This window comes from Diadema setosum, chromosome 4, assembly GCF_964275005.1.
Source record: "Diadema setosum chromosome 4, eeDiaSeto1, whole genome shotgun sequence".
In the NCBI taxonomy this organism is placed as follows: domain Eukaryota; kingdom Metazoa; phylum Echinodermata; class Echinoidea; order Diadematoida; family Diadematidae; genus Diadema; species Diadema setosum.
Genome location: NC_092688.1, coordinates 47,548,534 through 47,567,576, shown reverse-complemented (window position 1 = coordinate 47,567,576; position 19,043 = coordinate 47,548,534). Strand labels below are relative to the sequence as shown.

Genomic DNA, 19,043 nt, shown 5'->3' with positions numbered 1-19,043 from the left:
AAGAAGTTTCTTCAATCAAATTTTTAGGTTTGATTATTGACCGTAAACTCACTTGGAATAACATATTGATTCCATAAGCCGTATTATTTCAAGAAATATAGGTGTTATAAATAAAGTTAAATTTTGTTTACCCAAAAATGTTCTTTTAATGTTATATTCATCTCTGATTTTACCCTATTTGAATTACGGTATACTCGCCTGGGGAAACACACATTCTTCTCATTTGGAAAGACTACTTTTATTACAGAAAAAAAAAGCTCTTCGTATTATTTGCAATGAATCGTGGAGAAGTCACACTGATGTGTTATTTCATGAAAACAAGATCTTAAAAGTTAAGGATTTGTATTTTTTACACCCAGGACAATTCATGTACAAACTTACCAATAATTCTCTCCCATTTATGTTTGAGTCCATGTTCACTAAAAAACAGATCTGTTCATCTTTATCCTACCCGGCAATCCAACTCATTTCATTTGCCATTAACTAGGACTATATTTGCTAAATCTATATTTTCTTTTACTGGCCCCAAATTTTGGAACACTCTAGATAATAGTATGAAACAAATTCTAAGTTTAAACACATTCACATTTAAACTGAAGAAGTTGTTCATAAATTCTTATATAGTTGAATGAATTACATTTTAGTTAGCCTTAATTTTGAGCTTTCTTTTATATTCGTTATACTCATTCTTTTCTTCTATCTATTCCTTTCCTACATTATGTACATATACCTCGGTGATCCACCGCATCATGTGCCTCGCGTGTGCTGGTATAGACCTTTCATCTCTTCTCCTTTCTCGCCTTTTCCTGTCCTCTTGTCTCTTTCTGTTTCATCTTTCAAAATAATTTCCTCTTTTCCTCTTTTTCATTTACTGTGTTTTGTTTTTCTCTCTCTATTTCTCTCTTTACAAGAGAGGTTGCTTGTGTTTGTTTGTCCGTCTGTTTGTTTGTTTATATGTTAATAGGTCTGTATGTGTTGTAGACCTTTTGTTATGTCTAGCTAATTGCTTTTTGATGTTATTTAGTCTTTTTGTCCACAAGGAGACTGCAAAATACAAGCTTAGCTTTTTAGCATGTCTCCTCCAATTTCCTGCAACTTTAGTTTCATTTCAATTTTCATCGTTTACTTTGCTTTTGTCATGCGTAGTATTGTTAACTTCACGTATTTTTCTTTGTTACTATACATTGCATTGATGTGTTATTTTGTGTATGAAAATGTTGTTGGAAATGAAATAAATGAAATGAATGAATGAAAAAAAATGCGACAGGCCATGAATTTTTCATAGGATATCTTTGTTTTACCTTATTTTTTGATATCTCAGTAATTTCAAAACCGATTTTCATCAAATAATCTTTCAATTCCTCTCAGAATTGTATGCTCTATAAGTGGTTTCTAAATATCTCGCAAAACGTTAAAAGCTGAATCCTCACCTCAATCAATACTATACTCATCCCTTTAAGGGAAACACCACCTTCATAAACATGACAGTTGAGAGAATGCAGCAATATCAGTAGAACACATAGGTGAAAGTTTGAGGAAAATTGGACAATCCGTTCAAAAGTTATGAATTTTGGAAGTTTCAGTTCCGCGATCGCTGGATGTGAAAACTACTACACCTGCAATGTCATATGTGTACAACCATAAAGAAACTATAAAGAAAATTCAACATATTTTCACTTCTCTCGCATAATAGAAGAGCACATGACTTGCCTCTTTCAGAAGGCAGGTGGAGTAATATTACCCTTAACATATTATATCAGTTACAAGTTGAGGGAATGTGTACTTTTTTCCAAAAAAAAAATGAAATTTTATCGAATTCTCTTTATATTTTCCTTATCGCTGTACGCATGTGACATCATCAACTGCAGTAGTTTTCTCATCCAGCAGTGACTGCACAGAAACTTTGAAAATTCATAACTTTTGATCGGATTGTCCAATCTTTCTCAAACTTTCACTGATGTTTTCCACTTACATTGCTGAATTATCTCAATCTACATGTAATATACTATATGAAGGTGAACTTGTCCTTTAAATCTGTCTGTGCTAGCAATGATTCGAATGTGCACAAATATCACACACATACCCATGGACAGAGGGTTAATGTGTCATGTACGCTGTGAGGGTGAAAGCGAATAAAATCAATGTGTGAACATGTTTTATATTCGAAACGGAATATTAAGGTGTCTTTTTCGTCATTGTTTATCTTCTTTTTTTTCATTTGTGGCTCTGTCTCTTTTCTCCACATGATTATGAGCACACACACACACACACACACACACGTACAGTAATATCTGTTAGGGATATTCTTTAGAATATGTAGACATTTGATACAGCCAGTATGTACATTACGTGTGAGACGAGGCATGCAATGACGTCATAAAAGTTCTACAATAATATCTCATTATTAAAGCGTATACTATATGTGTGCAATATCATAGGTATAACACATGCATATTTAGTAAGGATAAATTGTCCTTTGTATGTATACATGTATGTGGGTGATGCTAAATATGTCTCTCATGAGCTCCGGGGTGGATACTTATTTTTGTGAGTTCCGCTATGGAGACATTAATTCATTTTATAAGCTCTCACATGACTAAATCATTGTGCTAGATTAACTTCCATGCGGAGACATAATGATGGATAGTGAGGCCTAGTAGCATATAGGCTTGAATAATCATATAATTTCATTTTTTGATAACATTATTTGATTAAATATCAGTAAAACGTGGGAAAATTATTTCCAATATGACCCCATTTCTTTTCTTCTTTTGATAAAACAACATCGACATAATTCTTCATAAACATATGTTAAATAAAAAAGTATAGAATATATTATGAACTATTCAAAATATTTCCTGTTTCATATCAAAGTAAGCAAATTTGTTTCAGTTAGTAGTCCAGAAACTAAAATTTGCGAGATTTTTTTTAAGTCATTATATTCTGCTCAGATGACCCTGAAGAAAGACCAGTTTCACCACTCAATGATTACTTTTTTCACGTGTTTTTCTGAATCTCAAAACAAATGTAGTGCCCTTAAATAATAATAATAATGATGATAATAATAATAATAATAATAATAATAATAATAATAATAATAATAATAATAATAATAATAATAATAATAATAATAATAATAATAATAATAACAATGATAAAAAGTGTCCATGCCAGCCTCTTATTGGGTTGTATTTTGTGAAAGAATTCACCCTCATCAACCACACGAAAGTTTTTTTGTTTTGTTTTGTTTTGTCTCTAACGACAGGCTGATATACAGCTTAGCTACACTGAACCTCCCCGGGGAATACACGACTGTACAGTGCACTCCCGTTATAACGAACACGGTTATAACGAAATTTCGTTATAACGAAGTAAATCTTCTGGTCCCAAAATTATCACCATTAAAGTCTATGGTAAAAAATTCGCTTATAACGAACACGGTTATAGCGAAATTTCCGTTACAACGAAGTCTTTTCCGAGCGCCATAGACAAAGAAAAACAAAAGAAATGTGCTCCGTTATAACAAAATGCGAATTGCTTTCGAAAATTCGTAGCGGAACAAGCATTCAAGCTTCTCTGCATGGGTGAACGCTTCACACCACTGTGTGTTCGCTCTTTGTGTCACGCACAGTTTCTGAGGGGAACTTGCGTTTATTATTGTGATACAATTATCCCATCACATTTCACATAGCTTTCCAGTGTATGATAAGTATTCAGCAAACAGAATATATGTGGTTTTCTTGTTTTCGTTATATATTGTATTTGTTCGGTTATAACGAAATTTCGTTAGGCCCTATAACGAAAGAAAACTGCCGGTCCCGAGCATTTCTTTAACGGGAGTGCACTGTATTCATCATTTCGGTTCAATCCTGCGAAAGTTTGTGCTTTTTGGGTTTGAAAGACACCATAGAATTTGCCTCAACGGATGCTAGTGTGTACGTGTGATTTACTGTATGTACAGCCAGTGCACACACTCCGTACATGTACGTACGTACGTAAACGTGAAGAGGTCAGTCGTCAGCTATACAGCAAGCGTATCACTTCAGAAGGTATTTCTCTTCGAAATGGACGAATAACATCCACAGCGTCAGTTATTTCGTGATGGACGATTACTCTAAATTAAAAGTTCCCCAGTTAAAGGAGGAACTGAAGCGACGAGGTTTAAGGGCACACGGCATCAAAGATCAATTGGTGAGTATATAGCACAGCCGACAGTCAACGACTGTGGCACCTACTATAAATAAGTAAAATACAACGTGGATGTATTATGCTGGCACGAACATCGTGCCCACCCACACGAAGCTAGCTACGGTTTGCTGGCAGTGCTGCTAGTGCTACTACCTAGTGCTAACACTAACAGGGGTTAGATGTGAGTAGTGTATTTAGAATTCTATGGCATGGGATAAACGGTGTAGCCGCTGAGCTGTGGTGGGTAGTGAGGTAGTGAGGTAGTCTTACTAGAATTTAGAAATAGATCTAGAAACCTTAAATAGAATACTGCTAGAGTAGTATGATCAGGATGGGGGTTGTGTTTCCGGACACTTAAGTTCGCGCGTGAAAACTTAACGTTAGCTATTTTACATAGAATATGCACCCTTCTTTACCTCAAAGACTTGATATAGACTCCTCATATACTAATGCACTTGTCAATGTAATGACTCACCCCACTACCCCCGGACATGGGTGCGTCATTTCCTCGTTTGGTCCGTCAAATTTGTGACCTAGGTGTCCGTCATTTTACCAGCTTTGTCCGTCAAATTTTTGACCGAGGGGTGCGTCAAAATCCCATCATTGTCGGTCAAATTTTTGACCGAGGGGTGCGTCATGGTACGTCACTTGGCTATGGAAAATAACACGCATTATTCTGAACCGAGGGGTGCGTCACTTGGCTACAGCCTATGGAAAACTGCACGCATTTTTGCACGCTACCAGTATACCGTATACGCGTACCACGAGTGAAATTACAGTGAGCGTTTTCCCGCGGCAAGTGAAAATCAAAGTCGGGAAGCATTTTGGAATAAGAGGGAAAAATGCTTGCCAGAATCTGGCAAGCAAACAATTTAAAAGCCACCCTTTCTCCTCACATTTTCTATCCAACAAACCCATGAAATCACGCATACTCAATCTCAAGTCAAACCAGGGACTTGTTTAGGCTGTGCGAATCTCTACGTACAGCGACTGGGCTGTTTATACTCGCGGGAATGCCGTGGCGTGGTGTGTACCTGCGCTGCAGTATGCATCCACCGGACTAGCAATGGCCGCGCACACACAGCGCATCTGCACACATGTGATTGTCGTATGGATGGATTGCATGCACAGAATACATACTACTGTACGGAATATCGTAGCAGCAGCGTGATGTACGGTGAATGACGGTACGGTGCTTGCAGGGCCAGGGTAAGGGAAACTTGCCGAAACTTTTACAAATTATGCTTACGAACCAAAAGAAAATGAAATTGCTTGAATAAAACGTATGCAAAAATCGTTTCAGTATTTTCGGGGGTGCGTCAAATGTACCGAGGATGTCCGTCAAAAAAGTGACCGAGGTGTTCGTCACTTTCAACGTGTTGTCCGTCAAAAAAGTGACTGTGGTGTTCGTCACTTGCAGCCTTTTGTCCGTCAAAAAAGTGACTCTGGTGTCCGTCAAAAACCCCGTGTGGTCAGTCAAAAAATGACCATGACGCACCCATGTCCGGGGGTAGTGGGGTGCGTCATTACATTGACAAGTGCATAACGTTAGACAACATACTCTGAAAACGGCGTGAGAATTAACCTGCTAAATCGTTGGATTTTCCCCTTCAAAGTGACTCCATGTACGAATGTATCAAAGAGAGTTGTGCACGTGTTGATTTTGTATGGGAAATATATGGGGAGCGAGCGTGCACGGTGTTTACATTCTCGCCGTACAATCAAGGCTATCGAACATTCGATCGAACTGGCCTAATTCACTCATAACACCTACCTTGTGAGACTTTCACTTCTGATATAATACTGGCAGTGAGAACGACATGCATCGCAGCCAGCGGGAGGTATAAATTACATACATTAGGGTCATTAGCAAGAAAATATGTTTTTTAGGTGAGAAAATGAAAGAATTATCATATTTTATGAAATTATGAGACAGTTACTTACATTTTTGCATTGCATCTTGTAGATCTGCATGGGAATTCCATTCCCAGGCAGGGTTGGTTTTATTCCTGGGTGCGTCATTTTCATTACAGATGCACTTACACGCACTTACAATTCGCGTCCAGTCCCACATTGTGAACCTGTCCGGTCCCACAACGCTTGGTGATACTACTCCATACTAGAGACAGTAAGATCTAGATATTAAAGAACCCTACTCCGAGTCTACGTACTGTCTGACTCTGTGCTAGCTGCCAGGCCAGGGCAAGTGAAAACGGCAAAAAGAAAAAAAACAGTACAGGCCACCGTCAGATGTACTTTGTAGTAGAGTCTAGACTGTTACAGATACTGTTATGATCTTAATTAAATAAATTACCTACGATGATGCCCAGTAAGTTGAAAACGTGTATTTTTTTTTTTTTTTTTCCAGTCAAAATGTCTGATCCGGACTGATGATTAGACTCGTAGAGTTATCCTAACCGCACCAGCAACCCCAACACGTAACGGGCTGTTAGTGTTACTGGTTGATAGCGCCCCGCCACTCCGGGGTTAGAGTTATCCAAGACCAGTTAGAGTAAAGACGTTTCATTTATTTATTTTGATATATTACAGGCCTAGGCCTTTCAGAGATTTTATTTTATTTATTTATTTAGTTTTTTATTTTTACTAAGTACAAGTAGCTGGAGTCGATACCTGTTAGCAGGGTTATTCAAAAGGTGTGGCTAGATCAGGCAGACGTGTTTAAGCATATTATGAACATGTTTTAGGGATTGCCATGGTGAACGAAAGATATGCTGTACTTTGAGGACCCCTTTAAAACCTATTGAGGACGAGTCCCGAGCTAATACTTGGGCAGGTGTCTTGTATGGGAAATGCGTGTTGTAGCAAAATCAGTCTGTCCGCAACGTGTTTAAAAAAGCAGAAAGGCTATTTTTAAAAATAATTTTATTTATTGCCCATGATTGGCTGTTGTTCTTTAAGGTACTGCGTCTGAAGGATGCTGACGCCATGTTCCAGCAGAACAACTTGAATCCTGGGATTGGTCAGCTGATCAGGGGCTCGGGGACGCCCACCAATGAGGATGCACCGTCCACGCCAGAGGAACACGAGGCTCTGAGGGAGACGAGGCGAAGAGATCGAGAGGAGCGAGCCAAAGTGACCCTCTTCCGCAAACCTCTCACAACTCTACAGTACTTCCTTCTCGAGCTGTACATTATGATTGTAGGATGGACACACAGGTACAGTATGCAAACCCCAAATTTCATCAAATTTGGGTCAAGGACACTTTTTTGAGGCGGTGCAAGTGAGTAATAAAATGTTATTCTGGCCAGTGGGAAGGACATGGCAGCAGATTGCTGATGGTCTGTGGGTATTTCGAGCACAGAGTATGTTTGACCAAGCAGGTCCTACAGAAATTATCATCTTATTCTCATCAAATTGGCAAGTCTTAATTTTACTGCTAATGTCTTATATTAGAGAATGATTAGATTGAAGTTGTCAGTTCATTAATGGTATTATTTACCATATGATTGGGAGAAGATTTTTCAGATATGTTTGAGTTTATCACATTTGATGCATATGTGTACAGTGTAGGTCAGTTATATCACAGAACATCCTACCATATAAAAACTTCCAATTTTAAGACCTAAGATATATGGAGATATCACTGTTTTTTTTTTCCAATAAACCACAACTGTAGAAGTTTTATTCTCTGAGAAAATTTCTTATAACTATTCACATTTTGTATATCTATTGATACTTACCATTGATTATACAGATTTTTAAACATTTTTAAACATTGGTTGTTTTCCATTGGTTTTTACATTTTACATTGGTTGTTTCTATCCCTAACTCACACATTAGAACTCTCTACAGATCTATACAGTGAAAATGAAAATAGATTATTATGTATCTCATTTTATCTTTTGTAGGTTATGGTCCAACAAGAGGAAGGTTGGAATGTTCTTTGTCTTTGTCTTTGCTATGACAGTGATGTATCACCTTGAAGGCGCACATCAAGTGGTAAGCTCGGCATCTACTGGAACTCCTTGCCACACTATCTGCATCACTAGATATTTTGTTTCAGCATGTCATCCACAGAATTGATGAACTTCAAGAACAATTTATGCTGCTGGGATTTTCTCACAGTGATATTTTTGCAATTGAAGAGCTCATAGACACTGACTGGAAATGTTGTGTTTGTAATTTGACACCGAGGCTATCTTAAATTTGCTGATGCCTGTGTGTAAATTCAATGCGATTAAGATCATGTGACATTATTTTGTGTTGTTCAATTCGCGATCCAACAGTGATTTGTGAAATTGGCAAAATTAAACCCTTACAAAAATAACAGCTCTAACAATATTAGATTCATAATCATCAATTAGTAACCCTGTCTCTTTGCGAGTGTAAAAGACATGTTCTGAGTACTTTTGGTTCAGTGAATTTGGTATTTTGTATATTTGTCACTTGGTCTGCTGTTGTTTTGTTTGTGAGTCTTGCGTAGCACCAGGGTAAATGAATACCTGTAAGTTAGTGCCTCATCAACCAAGCACACTCACAAGCTGTGCATGACTTGTATTTTCAACACTTACTCCATTCGTTGTGTTTGGTTGGTCTCCTCCATCAGTATGTGCAGCTGTTCAGAAAGCAGCTCCTATGGTCCCTGTACTGGGTGGGCCTTGGTATTCTCTCCTCCGTTGGTCTTGGGACTGGATTGCACACTTTCATCCTATATCTGGTAAGTACTGGATCTGCCTTTCCTAAATTATATCCTTTGCATAACAAGATCCCTTTATAAACTTTTTCTGACGAAGGAAGAACAGTTTGCTTCTTTATACAGTCCTGTTGTGCAATTGACAAGTGAATGATAGTGTGCTTGCTGTGCAAGGTTTTAAGTTAGTCTGGGTGTGTTTGTGTTTCACTTTTTTAGGCATAATCAGGCTTTTGAAGTGTGTTACGTTCAAAACGCAGTTTCATCCAGACTCACGTTGATATGAACACATGTGATGAACTGCGTACTACAATAGAGGTTTAGAGTATTTCACCAGTGCACACTGCATGTTTGCGAAATCGGCTCTTTCTCAAGCTAAAAAAATTGAGCCTAGACAGCATCCTTGTGAACAGCATTTTGAATCAACGTTTTGGATCAGTGTTTCCAACTGCTGATTTTGCCCTCGCAAATTGAGCATAAACACACCCTTAGTAGTGACAGTAAAGTGTTTGTTGAAGCTTGTATGCATATAGTAATGGTCAATGCCTAGGCAATAGAGATGCACAAGAGATAAAGGAATAGTTTTGTTTCAAGATCAAACAGATATATTATGTTGCTCTGTTTGAAAGAATTACTGCAGATTTTCATTAAAACTATAGATAATGTCGTCGGTTGAGAATGATAAGGGCGTTAAGTTGCCACTAAACCCATAGTGTTCAAGACCACTTAACGCCCTTCTCATACTCAACAGACGATGTGCTCATGTAGCAATTTATGGTTTTGCTTTTAATAAAACGGCTATTTGATTTTCCCATTGTTAAAATACTTTTCCTTTGCAGTGTTAAGTATGTTCAAAGACTCTTTATTCTGTGTGTATTTTAATATTACAGGGTCCACACATTGCCATGGTAACACTAGCAGCATTTGAGTGTCAGTCAGTAAACTTTCCAGAACCGCCTTATCCCGACAAGTAAGTTCATTTTCTACGAAATTAGAACTCATTAGCAACCACATAAACTGAGAAATTAAATCACTTCAACCATCTTGTTTAAGTTGTCATGAAGGAATATAATCATGTTTTCTTTAAATTTTCATCCATGGTACTCTGTAGTGCTGTTTCATAATAGGACCTTCAGGTTGTTGCCAATATACATGGTAATATAAATACAAAGCAGTGCTAATGAAATTCTTATTATTTTTAAACTGTGTAATATTATAATCTATTCTGGGTTTTTTTTTTCTGATTCCTTTCAGGATAACCTGTCCAGACTCGGCACAAGAGGGCAGTTCTGCAGTTTCCATGACGATATGGGCGGTACTACAAAAAGTTCGCCTTGAAGCTGTTATGTGGGTTAGTGTAGTGGAACTTCTTATTCTTTTATTGTTGTGATAGTAAATAAAGAAAGCAGCATTACAAGGTCGCAACGTCTTTTCCAGATTGCCATATTTAGTAACCAGTGACTGTATTTGTGCAGGAGCATGGGAATATTCACACTTTTTGTTTCAGTTAATCATTGTTTATGATGGAAAACCCATTCATTTGAATGATGTGGGAAACTTTTTTATTAAATATATCATAGCTTTAATATTAACAAGCTTAGAAACTTCTCATTACAGTTGAATGTTCATACAACTCAGTTCTGCGAACTCTTTCATTTCATGGATTTTTTTTTTTTTTAAGCTACCATTCTTTTCACAGTTAATGCCAAAATAATAAGTCACTCTGTGGTTTTTGAATTTGAAATGTTAAAATATGGGCAGATGTCAAACAGTTTTGATTTTGGAATAAATGTAGGTCACATTTTTAATGATATTTTAGATGGTTATTTGCCAACATGCATGCAAATAATGTTAGACTATGCTGTATATTAGATTGAATTTATGTTATTATTCTTTACTTTGCAAAGTTGTAAATAGGCAGCTTACTTTCTCCTTGGGTTTCTCTTCCCACATTCTCTTTGATTAGGGTGCAGGAACTGCCTTAGGAGAACTGCCTCCTTACTTTATGGCCAAAGCAGGTAAAGAAGACACCTCATCAGTTGTGTTTGTCATTGTTTGTACAGTTGAAAGGTGTATACAGGTGACTCTTGTTGCAACAGAGTCCTTGGGACTGGTAGTTTTCTTTTGTTATTTCAAAATTTTGTTATAGCCCAATAAATTAAGTAGGTGAAGATAAATAGATGATAATTTTTGGACCTGAAGTTTTGGTTTTAACAAGAATTTGATACAGCCATGTTTTGAAACAGGAGTGCACTGTACAATGTATGTGAGTGTGTTTGTATGCTTTATGCAAAAGACAGAGTAATATCTTGTGATGTTTCTTAAGCTACCGCTACGCCTAAAATTATTCCTCCAGGCAAGAATTTACCAGGTGTGTGCATGAGGCATCCAGCCACACAACTTTCTGTTCGATACATGCAGTATGTCCATGCCACAGAGGGTTACTGATGCTTTTTGACAGCAGCATAACAATAATGAATTTTATCCATTTGAGCATTAAATTGAAATAAGATTATTTGGCTGATGGTAATCAGTGTGTGATGTAGGAATAGCTTCTGACCAATCAGATTTCAGAGGTTCTGATATTTCACAGTTTAATTGTGCATACACAAGAAGAAGAGAACTTACTTTACAAGGCCTTTTTGGCTTTATTCAAGTTTTTTTTTTTTTTTTTTTCATTTTCACAGTTATATGTATATAAAAATGTAAATGATCAGTTATTTTTGTACTGTATTGTAAAATTCAATACTGTTGCATTGTTTTATCAGAAAATGAGATGAATAAACAAATTGAATCATACAGTTTGGTATTCACAAACCATCTCTCTGTTGGAATCACAGCTCGTCTCTCAGGGGTGGAACCAGACAATGAAGACTATGAGGAGTTTGAAGAGATGATGGAGCAGAGTCAGAGGGGTGAACAGGTGAGTCATGTGGGAGGATTGGTGGGAGATTAGTCACTGACATCACCAGTATCATCATCACCTCTGTCATTCTCAGCATTAGCGTCGTCAGCATTATCATCATCACCATCATCATCATCATCATCATCATCATCATCATCATCACCATCACCGTCATCACCATCACCATTACCATCACCATCACCATAAACATCAACATCATCATCACCATCACCATCATCACCATCACCATTACCATCACCATCACCATAAACGTCACCATCATCATAAACATCACCAACATCATCATCACCATCACCATCATCATTCATCGCCATCATCATCACCATCGTCATCACCACCACCATCACCATCGTCATCATCATTACCACCATCAGCACCATCGCCACCATCACCATCATCATCACCATCATCATCACCATCATCACCACCATCATCACCATCATCATCATCACCATCATCATCATCATCATCATCATCATAATTATCAGTGATATTATCACAACCCCTATCGCTACTATCATTGTTACGATCAGCATCATCTCTGTCCTAAGACTCATCCACACCTCATAGTAATTAATTAGACATGGTAATTAGTGTGACAAGTTAGAACATTGCACAGTGCAAACACTGGCAAATTGCATTTTTCAGTACTATCCAACACCTGAAAAGTTTCCTGCTACACATTTGGCTGACTTCTCATCACATGACATTTGCTAAGAACTGAAATTCCAAGCTTTTGCTGTTGAGCATGCAACTTTTGTCGAATAGTTTGAATAGTTCACCTCATCCATGTACGTTAACTCCCATGAGAGGCTTGTAATCAAACTTAGAGTTTTGCTCCATTGCCCTCTGACATTACAGTGTGCTATTGTTTGCAGCATACACTGGATCACTGACTATTACAAAGTTACTTGTGATTTCAGTCAATTACCTCATCATACAACTATGTACATGTATCATTTGCCTTTCCAGAGAAATGGTTGCCATTACTGTATTGCATTCAGGTACTGGCTAGGACCACACTCATGAATGTCTGATGTGATTTATAAAACAAATAGTGAATTGTTTACAAGTGATTTATATAACAAATAGTGAATTGTTTACACTTGTAACCATTAACTTTTTGTATGTTATGTGTTGCTTCTAATCATATCTCCTTTTCAGGACTTCATAACAAGAATGAAAGTTGGTATTCAAAAGTTTGTCCAGAAAGTGGGTTTCTTTGGAATCCTGGCGTGTGCTTCAGTGAGTATTTGAGTCATGTGTATTACGATTATATTGATGTGGAGTGTGAAGGGCTAAAATGATGTCTAGTGACACTAAACTCTACCAAGAGAAAGCATACATGTTTATTTGACATGTTATATTCTATTATGAATTTGGTTTGTAAAACATCAAAAAAGATAAAAAGGATGTGTAAGGAGAATGTAAAGTGACTGGATAAACAGTTAGTTGAAGTAAGTCAAACAAAAATCATGTTTTATGTCATTACATGTATTGTGTGCAAGACAAATGAACAGCCCCATTCACATCTCTTTGGTCAATGATTATTTTTTTCTCTCTCTCTCTCTTTCTCTCTCCATATATATACTGTAAAACGAGGAATGTTTGTGTGCATTCACATGAAAGTTCTTGTCTACACTATACGCATTGAATGTTAGGGGCAACTCACGAAAATTTCATGAAGCAAAAAAGGCTGTCGGCTCCAATTCGCGAAAATTTCATGCCGCGAAAATATGTTTTATAGTATCTGCAAGTTGGGTTTTTTGTGTGTATGTGTATGTGTCCATTACAGTCTATAGAATAGTTTTAATGGTCTGTTATGATGATTGTATTGTTAGATTTTTTTTTCTCTGATACATTCTTTGGTCTCTGTTTGATCTTTCCTGTGTAGATTCCCAATCCTCTCTTTGACCTAGCGGGCATCACGTGTGGTCACTTCCTCGTGCCATTCTGGACATTCTTTGGTGCTACCCTTATTGGCAAGGCTGTCATCAAAATGAGTATACAGGTAAGATCCATAGGCTATGCTTTAAATATACAGGTAAGGCCCATAGGTTATGCTTTATACAGGTAAGGCCCATAGGCTATGCTTTAAATATACAGGTAAGACCCATAGGGTATGCTTTGAATATACAGGTAAGACCCATAGGCTAAGCACAAGCATTTTCAGGAAGCTTCTACTTACAAATTTTATATCATTTTTCACAGGTATGTGTCCAGTCTGGATTGACTAGAAAAAACAAGAAAAACTATCCAGAAAATCCAACAAAAGAACAAAAAATGATTTGTGGGTGATGTAAACACATCGTCTCATTTCTTTTGTCTTGAGTTGTTGGCAAAACTGTGACTTTCTTTTTATACCCCCGCCAAACGAAGTTTGAAGGGGGTATATAGGAATCAGCGGACGGTCGGGCGGTCGGTCCGTTGCAAATCTTGCGTCGCGAACTACTTCCTCAGTTTTCAACCGATTCCCATAAAACTTGGCACAGATGTGTGCCTTGGGTTGTAGATGTGCAAGACGTATTTTTTGACAGTACCCAAAAGTACGTTGCCATGGTAACGGCATATTATGGGCAAAAATGGGTACAAATCTTGCGTCGCGAACTCCTCCCACAGTTTTTGATCAATTTTTATGAAATTAGGTACAGATGTTCATCTGAATATGTTAATGTGCGAGACACATATTTCCGCAGTGGCAAAAAGTGCGTTGCCATGGTAACGGCATGTTATTGGTAAAATATAGGGCAAAATGCTTCATGGCAAAACTGCTTCATCAGTGTTCTTCCAATTCTCATGGAATTCATATTGAATGTTTGTCTTAGGATATAGGTCAGCATGACACATTTCTTGACAGTGACAAAAAGTATGTTGCCATGGTAACAGCTCACATATTATGAGCCATAATGATGGAAAATTTTGTGTTGCAAACTACTTCCTCAGTTTTTGCCCAATTTCCATGAAACTTGGTACAGATGTGTGCCTTTGGTTGTAGATGTGCAAGACGCATTTTTCGACAGTACCCGAAAGTACGTTGCCATGGTAACGGCATATTAATGGCAGAAGATCAAGGAAAGATCTTGCGGATTTAACTACTTCCTCATTTTTTGACCAAAGCTTATGAAATGTTGTTTGGCGGGGGTATAACCAGTCGCTGTAGCGACATTTCTAGTTTAAATCTTACCCACATTTGGCACTCAATCTTCTCTTTGATAACTTTATGTCAGTGTGTCGATTGTCAATATGGATATTTTCTAACCTTTTGTGTGATATTTCACAGATTATTGTCAATGCTTGTACGTAACTGTCATCTGACAAGTTTATAAATGATGCCCAGATATAATTGGCTGCATTTTCAGTGACATTTTGCAATATATTCAGGTTGATGTGTGAGCAAGGTGTCTTCACTGTTTTGAGTAAAATTATATGACATAAAGTTAAATAGGTAGAAGAAAAATGACCATCTTACTTGTAAAAGTAAGTTAACTTTACTTCACACTGGAATTCAGTGGATTTGGTTGGATTTTTTAAGGTTTCGAAGTCAATGTGATATTTTTTTTCAGTGTGATATGCTGTATGTTTCATTTCTTGGTATGGAAGTCACAAAGCTACAGCTATTCATAGTGAATGCTATCAAGATTGACATAGTGTTATTTTCATCATATTTTTTATGCTTTTCTTCTCACACAGACAATGTTTGTCATCATTACGTTTAGTGAGCATCATGTAGATCTTCTTGTTGATTTAATTGGGTAAGTGATGTGTTTGTCTTATCTATGAAATTGTACGAAAATTACACTTCTTTTTAAACTTCTACTAAAACCCTACCTTCCACACTCTATTATCATCTGTAGAACTTGTGTATGTTTTGTTATGTCCTAGTGGTATAATTCAGAGGAAAGTTCAGCTCACATCACTCTTGATTAGCAAGGTAGAGCAAAGCTTCTCAAGATTGTCATGACTTCCTTTCAAAAATTGTTGAGAGACAGACAGAAATCATTCAATTTTACATGACTTATGAGTAGCATTGTTTGATAATCCTTTTTACACTTGAAAAACTGATCTCATTCATCATAGCATGAAATTCTTGTATTGGTACGAAAGCATTATTATATGTGAGAGTTTTGATGCCATAAGTTTGGATGTAGTAAGATAACTAAACTCATTTTATTCAAGACAATATTGTGTAAAAAAAACTTGAGAAAATTGTTGACTTATTTTAAGATGTGTCGCTATGAAATGGTCGTACAGCTCTGAGGACTTGTAGTCGATATCTTGATGATATCTGTTATTGTGAGTGTTGAGGCTGAAGGGTGCAGGAGTTACTGTAGGACAGGATTTCTCCTGACACCTCTCACCTTCTCTCATCTCTAGCCGATGAAGGTTTTGAACCTTGAACCTTGCATGAAATAATCCGTTGCAGCAGCTCCAGGAAGCTAAACTGCGAGTGTCTGTGCAGAAATGGGGCAGTTACAGTTGTGATGTCTATTTTGAATAAAACATTAAGACACTATAAAATGAGAAACTAGTCCCATGAAACTGCATAGTTTTCATGAAGTAGGACTACATCATTGATTGCATATCCATGTCTCTCTTGAATACAGTATGCTTCCACTGATTGGTCCACCCCTTCAACGACCCTTCCGTGACCTCTTGGTCAAGCAGAAGGCCAAATTACACCACCAGCCGGGCAGTGGAGGGACTGATCAGGTAAATATTGTGAATCCATCATCTTTTATGCACTGTTCTGTTTTCACTTTCTTGCTTGGCAGCTATTTAAAACCTTAGCTGTCTGCCCAAGGCCGCACCACTCAAACATTGGGGAACTGCCTGCACTTACCCTTACATGTGTGTATAAGAATTAGGGACATGGGGCAATGTCTTTGTTATGAGCAGTTGATAAACAGTCAGATGCATTCCTTTTTAGTTACTCAGTAATCAATATATGGGACTATTCAACACAAAATATTTGTAAGCATTGCAAATGCACATGAACAGTTGTGTTCAAATGTGTTTAAAAGAGAAATGAAAATCATTGAATAAAATTGTGGTGGCTCTACTCTGTATTTTCATACAGGGGACAGTGTGATAAAGTGCATAAAACCTGTCTTCACATGATTCATGCTGTAAGTTACAGGTGCTTTTGACATGCATTGAGTTATACTCAATTTTATCCATGTAAATAGCAGTTGAATCCATGTTGATCTCATGTATCAGAATTGTTTATCAGTGGGGCTTAGATTTATCAGATTTTCTTGTACAGACCTTTCCCCATAATTATTAGATCAGGGGGAAAAAAATAACGGGGAGATCACATCTGAATAATAGAGAGATCCAGATAAAGGGAGGCCGGATAAGAGAGGTCGGACTGTATATAGGGGCACTGATATATTTTGTCATATCTTAGTGTATATTATTATCCATCTATTTCTCTTTCTCTCTCTCTATACCACTATGTATCTTTTTCTCTATCTCTCTCTGCTGTAGAAGAAAAACCTCCTTGGCTTCCTCTTTGAGAAGCTGGTCATCGCCATGGTGATCTATTTTGTGATTTCCATCGTCAATTCGCTGGCCCAGCGCTACATGAAGCGGGTCCAAGAAAAGAATCGCGACAAGATGCATTGATGTCAGCTAATGGCAGTTATGTACAGCTTGGTAGCTAGTGACAGTTTTTGCACATATTTCCTCCTTATTTTATAAATTTTTATTTCTTTATTATTATTATTATTATTATTATTTTAGATATATTTCTTGGTGTGAGTTCAATTTCCGAGAATATATATCGGTATACAGTATTTGATGTTGGACACCACCAGGCAAGGAACTGTATCATTCCAGTCCAGAGTTTTCTGCAAGTTTTGCATGAAGTAAATGGATGAGAACGCCATTTGCAATTGATGAATTCATTTTTAGCCAGCCCTTTTTTCCCACCCAACAAGTAGACAGCCATGGCAGTTGTGTAGTATAACACATAATTCATGACAGTTCAAGATGATGCTCTAATCTTCATAATGAATGATAATGATGGCTACTTGTATACTGTAAAATGAGGAATGTTCGTGTGCATTTTAATTTCACGAATTTTGCAAGCGCCAAGATTCGCGAAATTAAAATGCACGCAAAAGTTCTTGTCTGCCATATATGCATTGAACACCAGTGGCAATTTGGAAAAACTTCATGCCGCGAATATATCATGTTTTACAGTCATGCACATGTCAGCATGTCGATACTCTTGGTGCTTTGATACAGGCAATTAAAGGCATAATTTGCCATTTGCAGATGAAACAAAAACCCAGCATTAGTGCTTCAAAAAAGTTCTAAAATGTGAGTTTGGGCTAGAAACAACCACTGTAAAAATTTGAATCCGTATAATCAATGTTAAGTGTTGTTAAATACACAAAATGTGAACAACAGTTATAATAAAAATGTTTTCGGATTAAACCGTCTACAGTCACGGTTTATTGAGAAAAACACTGATATCTCCTCATATTTTAGGTTTTATTGCAAACAATTTATATGGAAGGATGTTTTGTGACTCAACAGAACTACACATATGCATTAAATATGATATCTTGACATTTTTTGAAATCACTACTCCCAAAGGTAAACTGGACCTTTAACTACATGTGGCAGGATACATCTGAACAGGGGAGCAATTAGACAAACAAAAAATAATTAGAAAAAGGCATGGATAAAAGAGGTTGAAAAAGCATGTTTTAAGTTTGGGTTTACATTTGACTGTTGTGAAAATTTGGCATAGTCTGGGGAATATCATTCAAAAGATTTGGATTTGGAAAGAGAAAGTGCTCGATCACCTCATAGTGTTTGATTTTTGGTTCATGAAATAATAGAAGATAGATTTTTGATTGGTGTGTACAATTTGATTGATTTACTCATATAACCAGGGTAAAAGGAATGCGCTTTAGTATACTTAACTTGCATAAGGCTTTATATGTGGTGGCCTTACAGTGCAGTGCCACTTCATATTAAATTTGCTTGAATAAAGAGAGTAAAGTCACACAGTCAGATTAGTAGAAATTTCCTCAAAATTTCCTTGGACCGGAAATAGGAAAGTTATGGAATTTTAAAGTTTCACATTTTCAGTGAACAGTGATGCTGGTTACAAAACACATACCAAACAAACAAACACCATTGCTATGCTAAAGCAACACAATAATCATTTGTGCAAAGGATACAAATTGTTCAGTCTCATTTCATTGGGAAAAAGGGAAGTGGAGTGAAGTTTGTTTCTTGGTCAAAGGACTTATACTGTATTGT

General features: G+C 37.0%; 1 protein-coding gene across 1 annotated transcript; it reads left to right on the top strand.

Annotated features, from left to right (window-relative positions):
* The first annotated feature begins 4,078 nt into the window (after positions 1-4,078).
* LOC140227374 (vacuole membrane protein 1-like) lies at positions 4,079-17,390 on the top strand. The gene is made up of 13 exons (XM_072307786.1): positions 4,079-4,191; positions 7,108-7,364; positions 8,058-8,148; positions 8,756-8,866; positions 9,730-9,809; positions 10,094-10,190; positions 10,806-10,857; positions 11,680-11,762; positions 12,930-13,010; positions 13,660-13,776; positions 15,456-15,517; positions 16,370-16,475; positions 17,253-17,390. The coding sequence occupies exons 1-13, from the start codon at positions 4,102-4,104 to the stop codon at positions 17,388-17,390; spliced, it is 1,365 nt and encodes a 454-aa protein (XP_072163887.1). The 5' UTR covers positions 4,079-4,101.
* Positions 17,391-19,043: the final 1,653 nt, after the last annotated feature.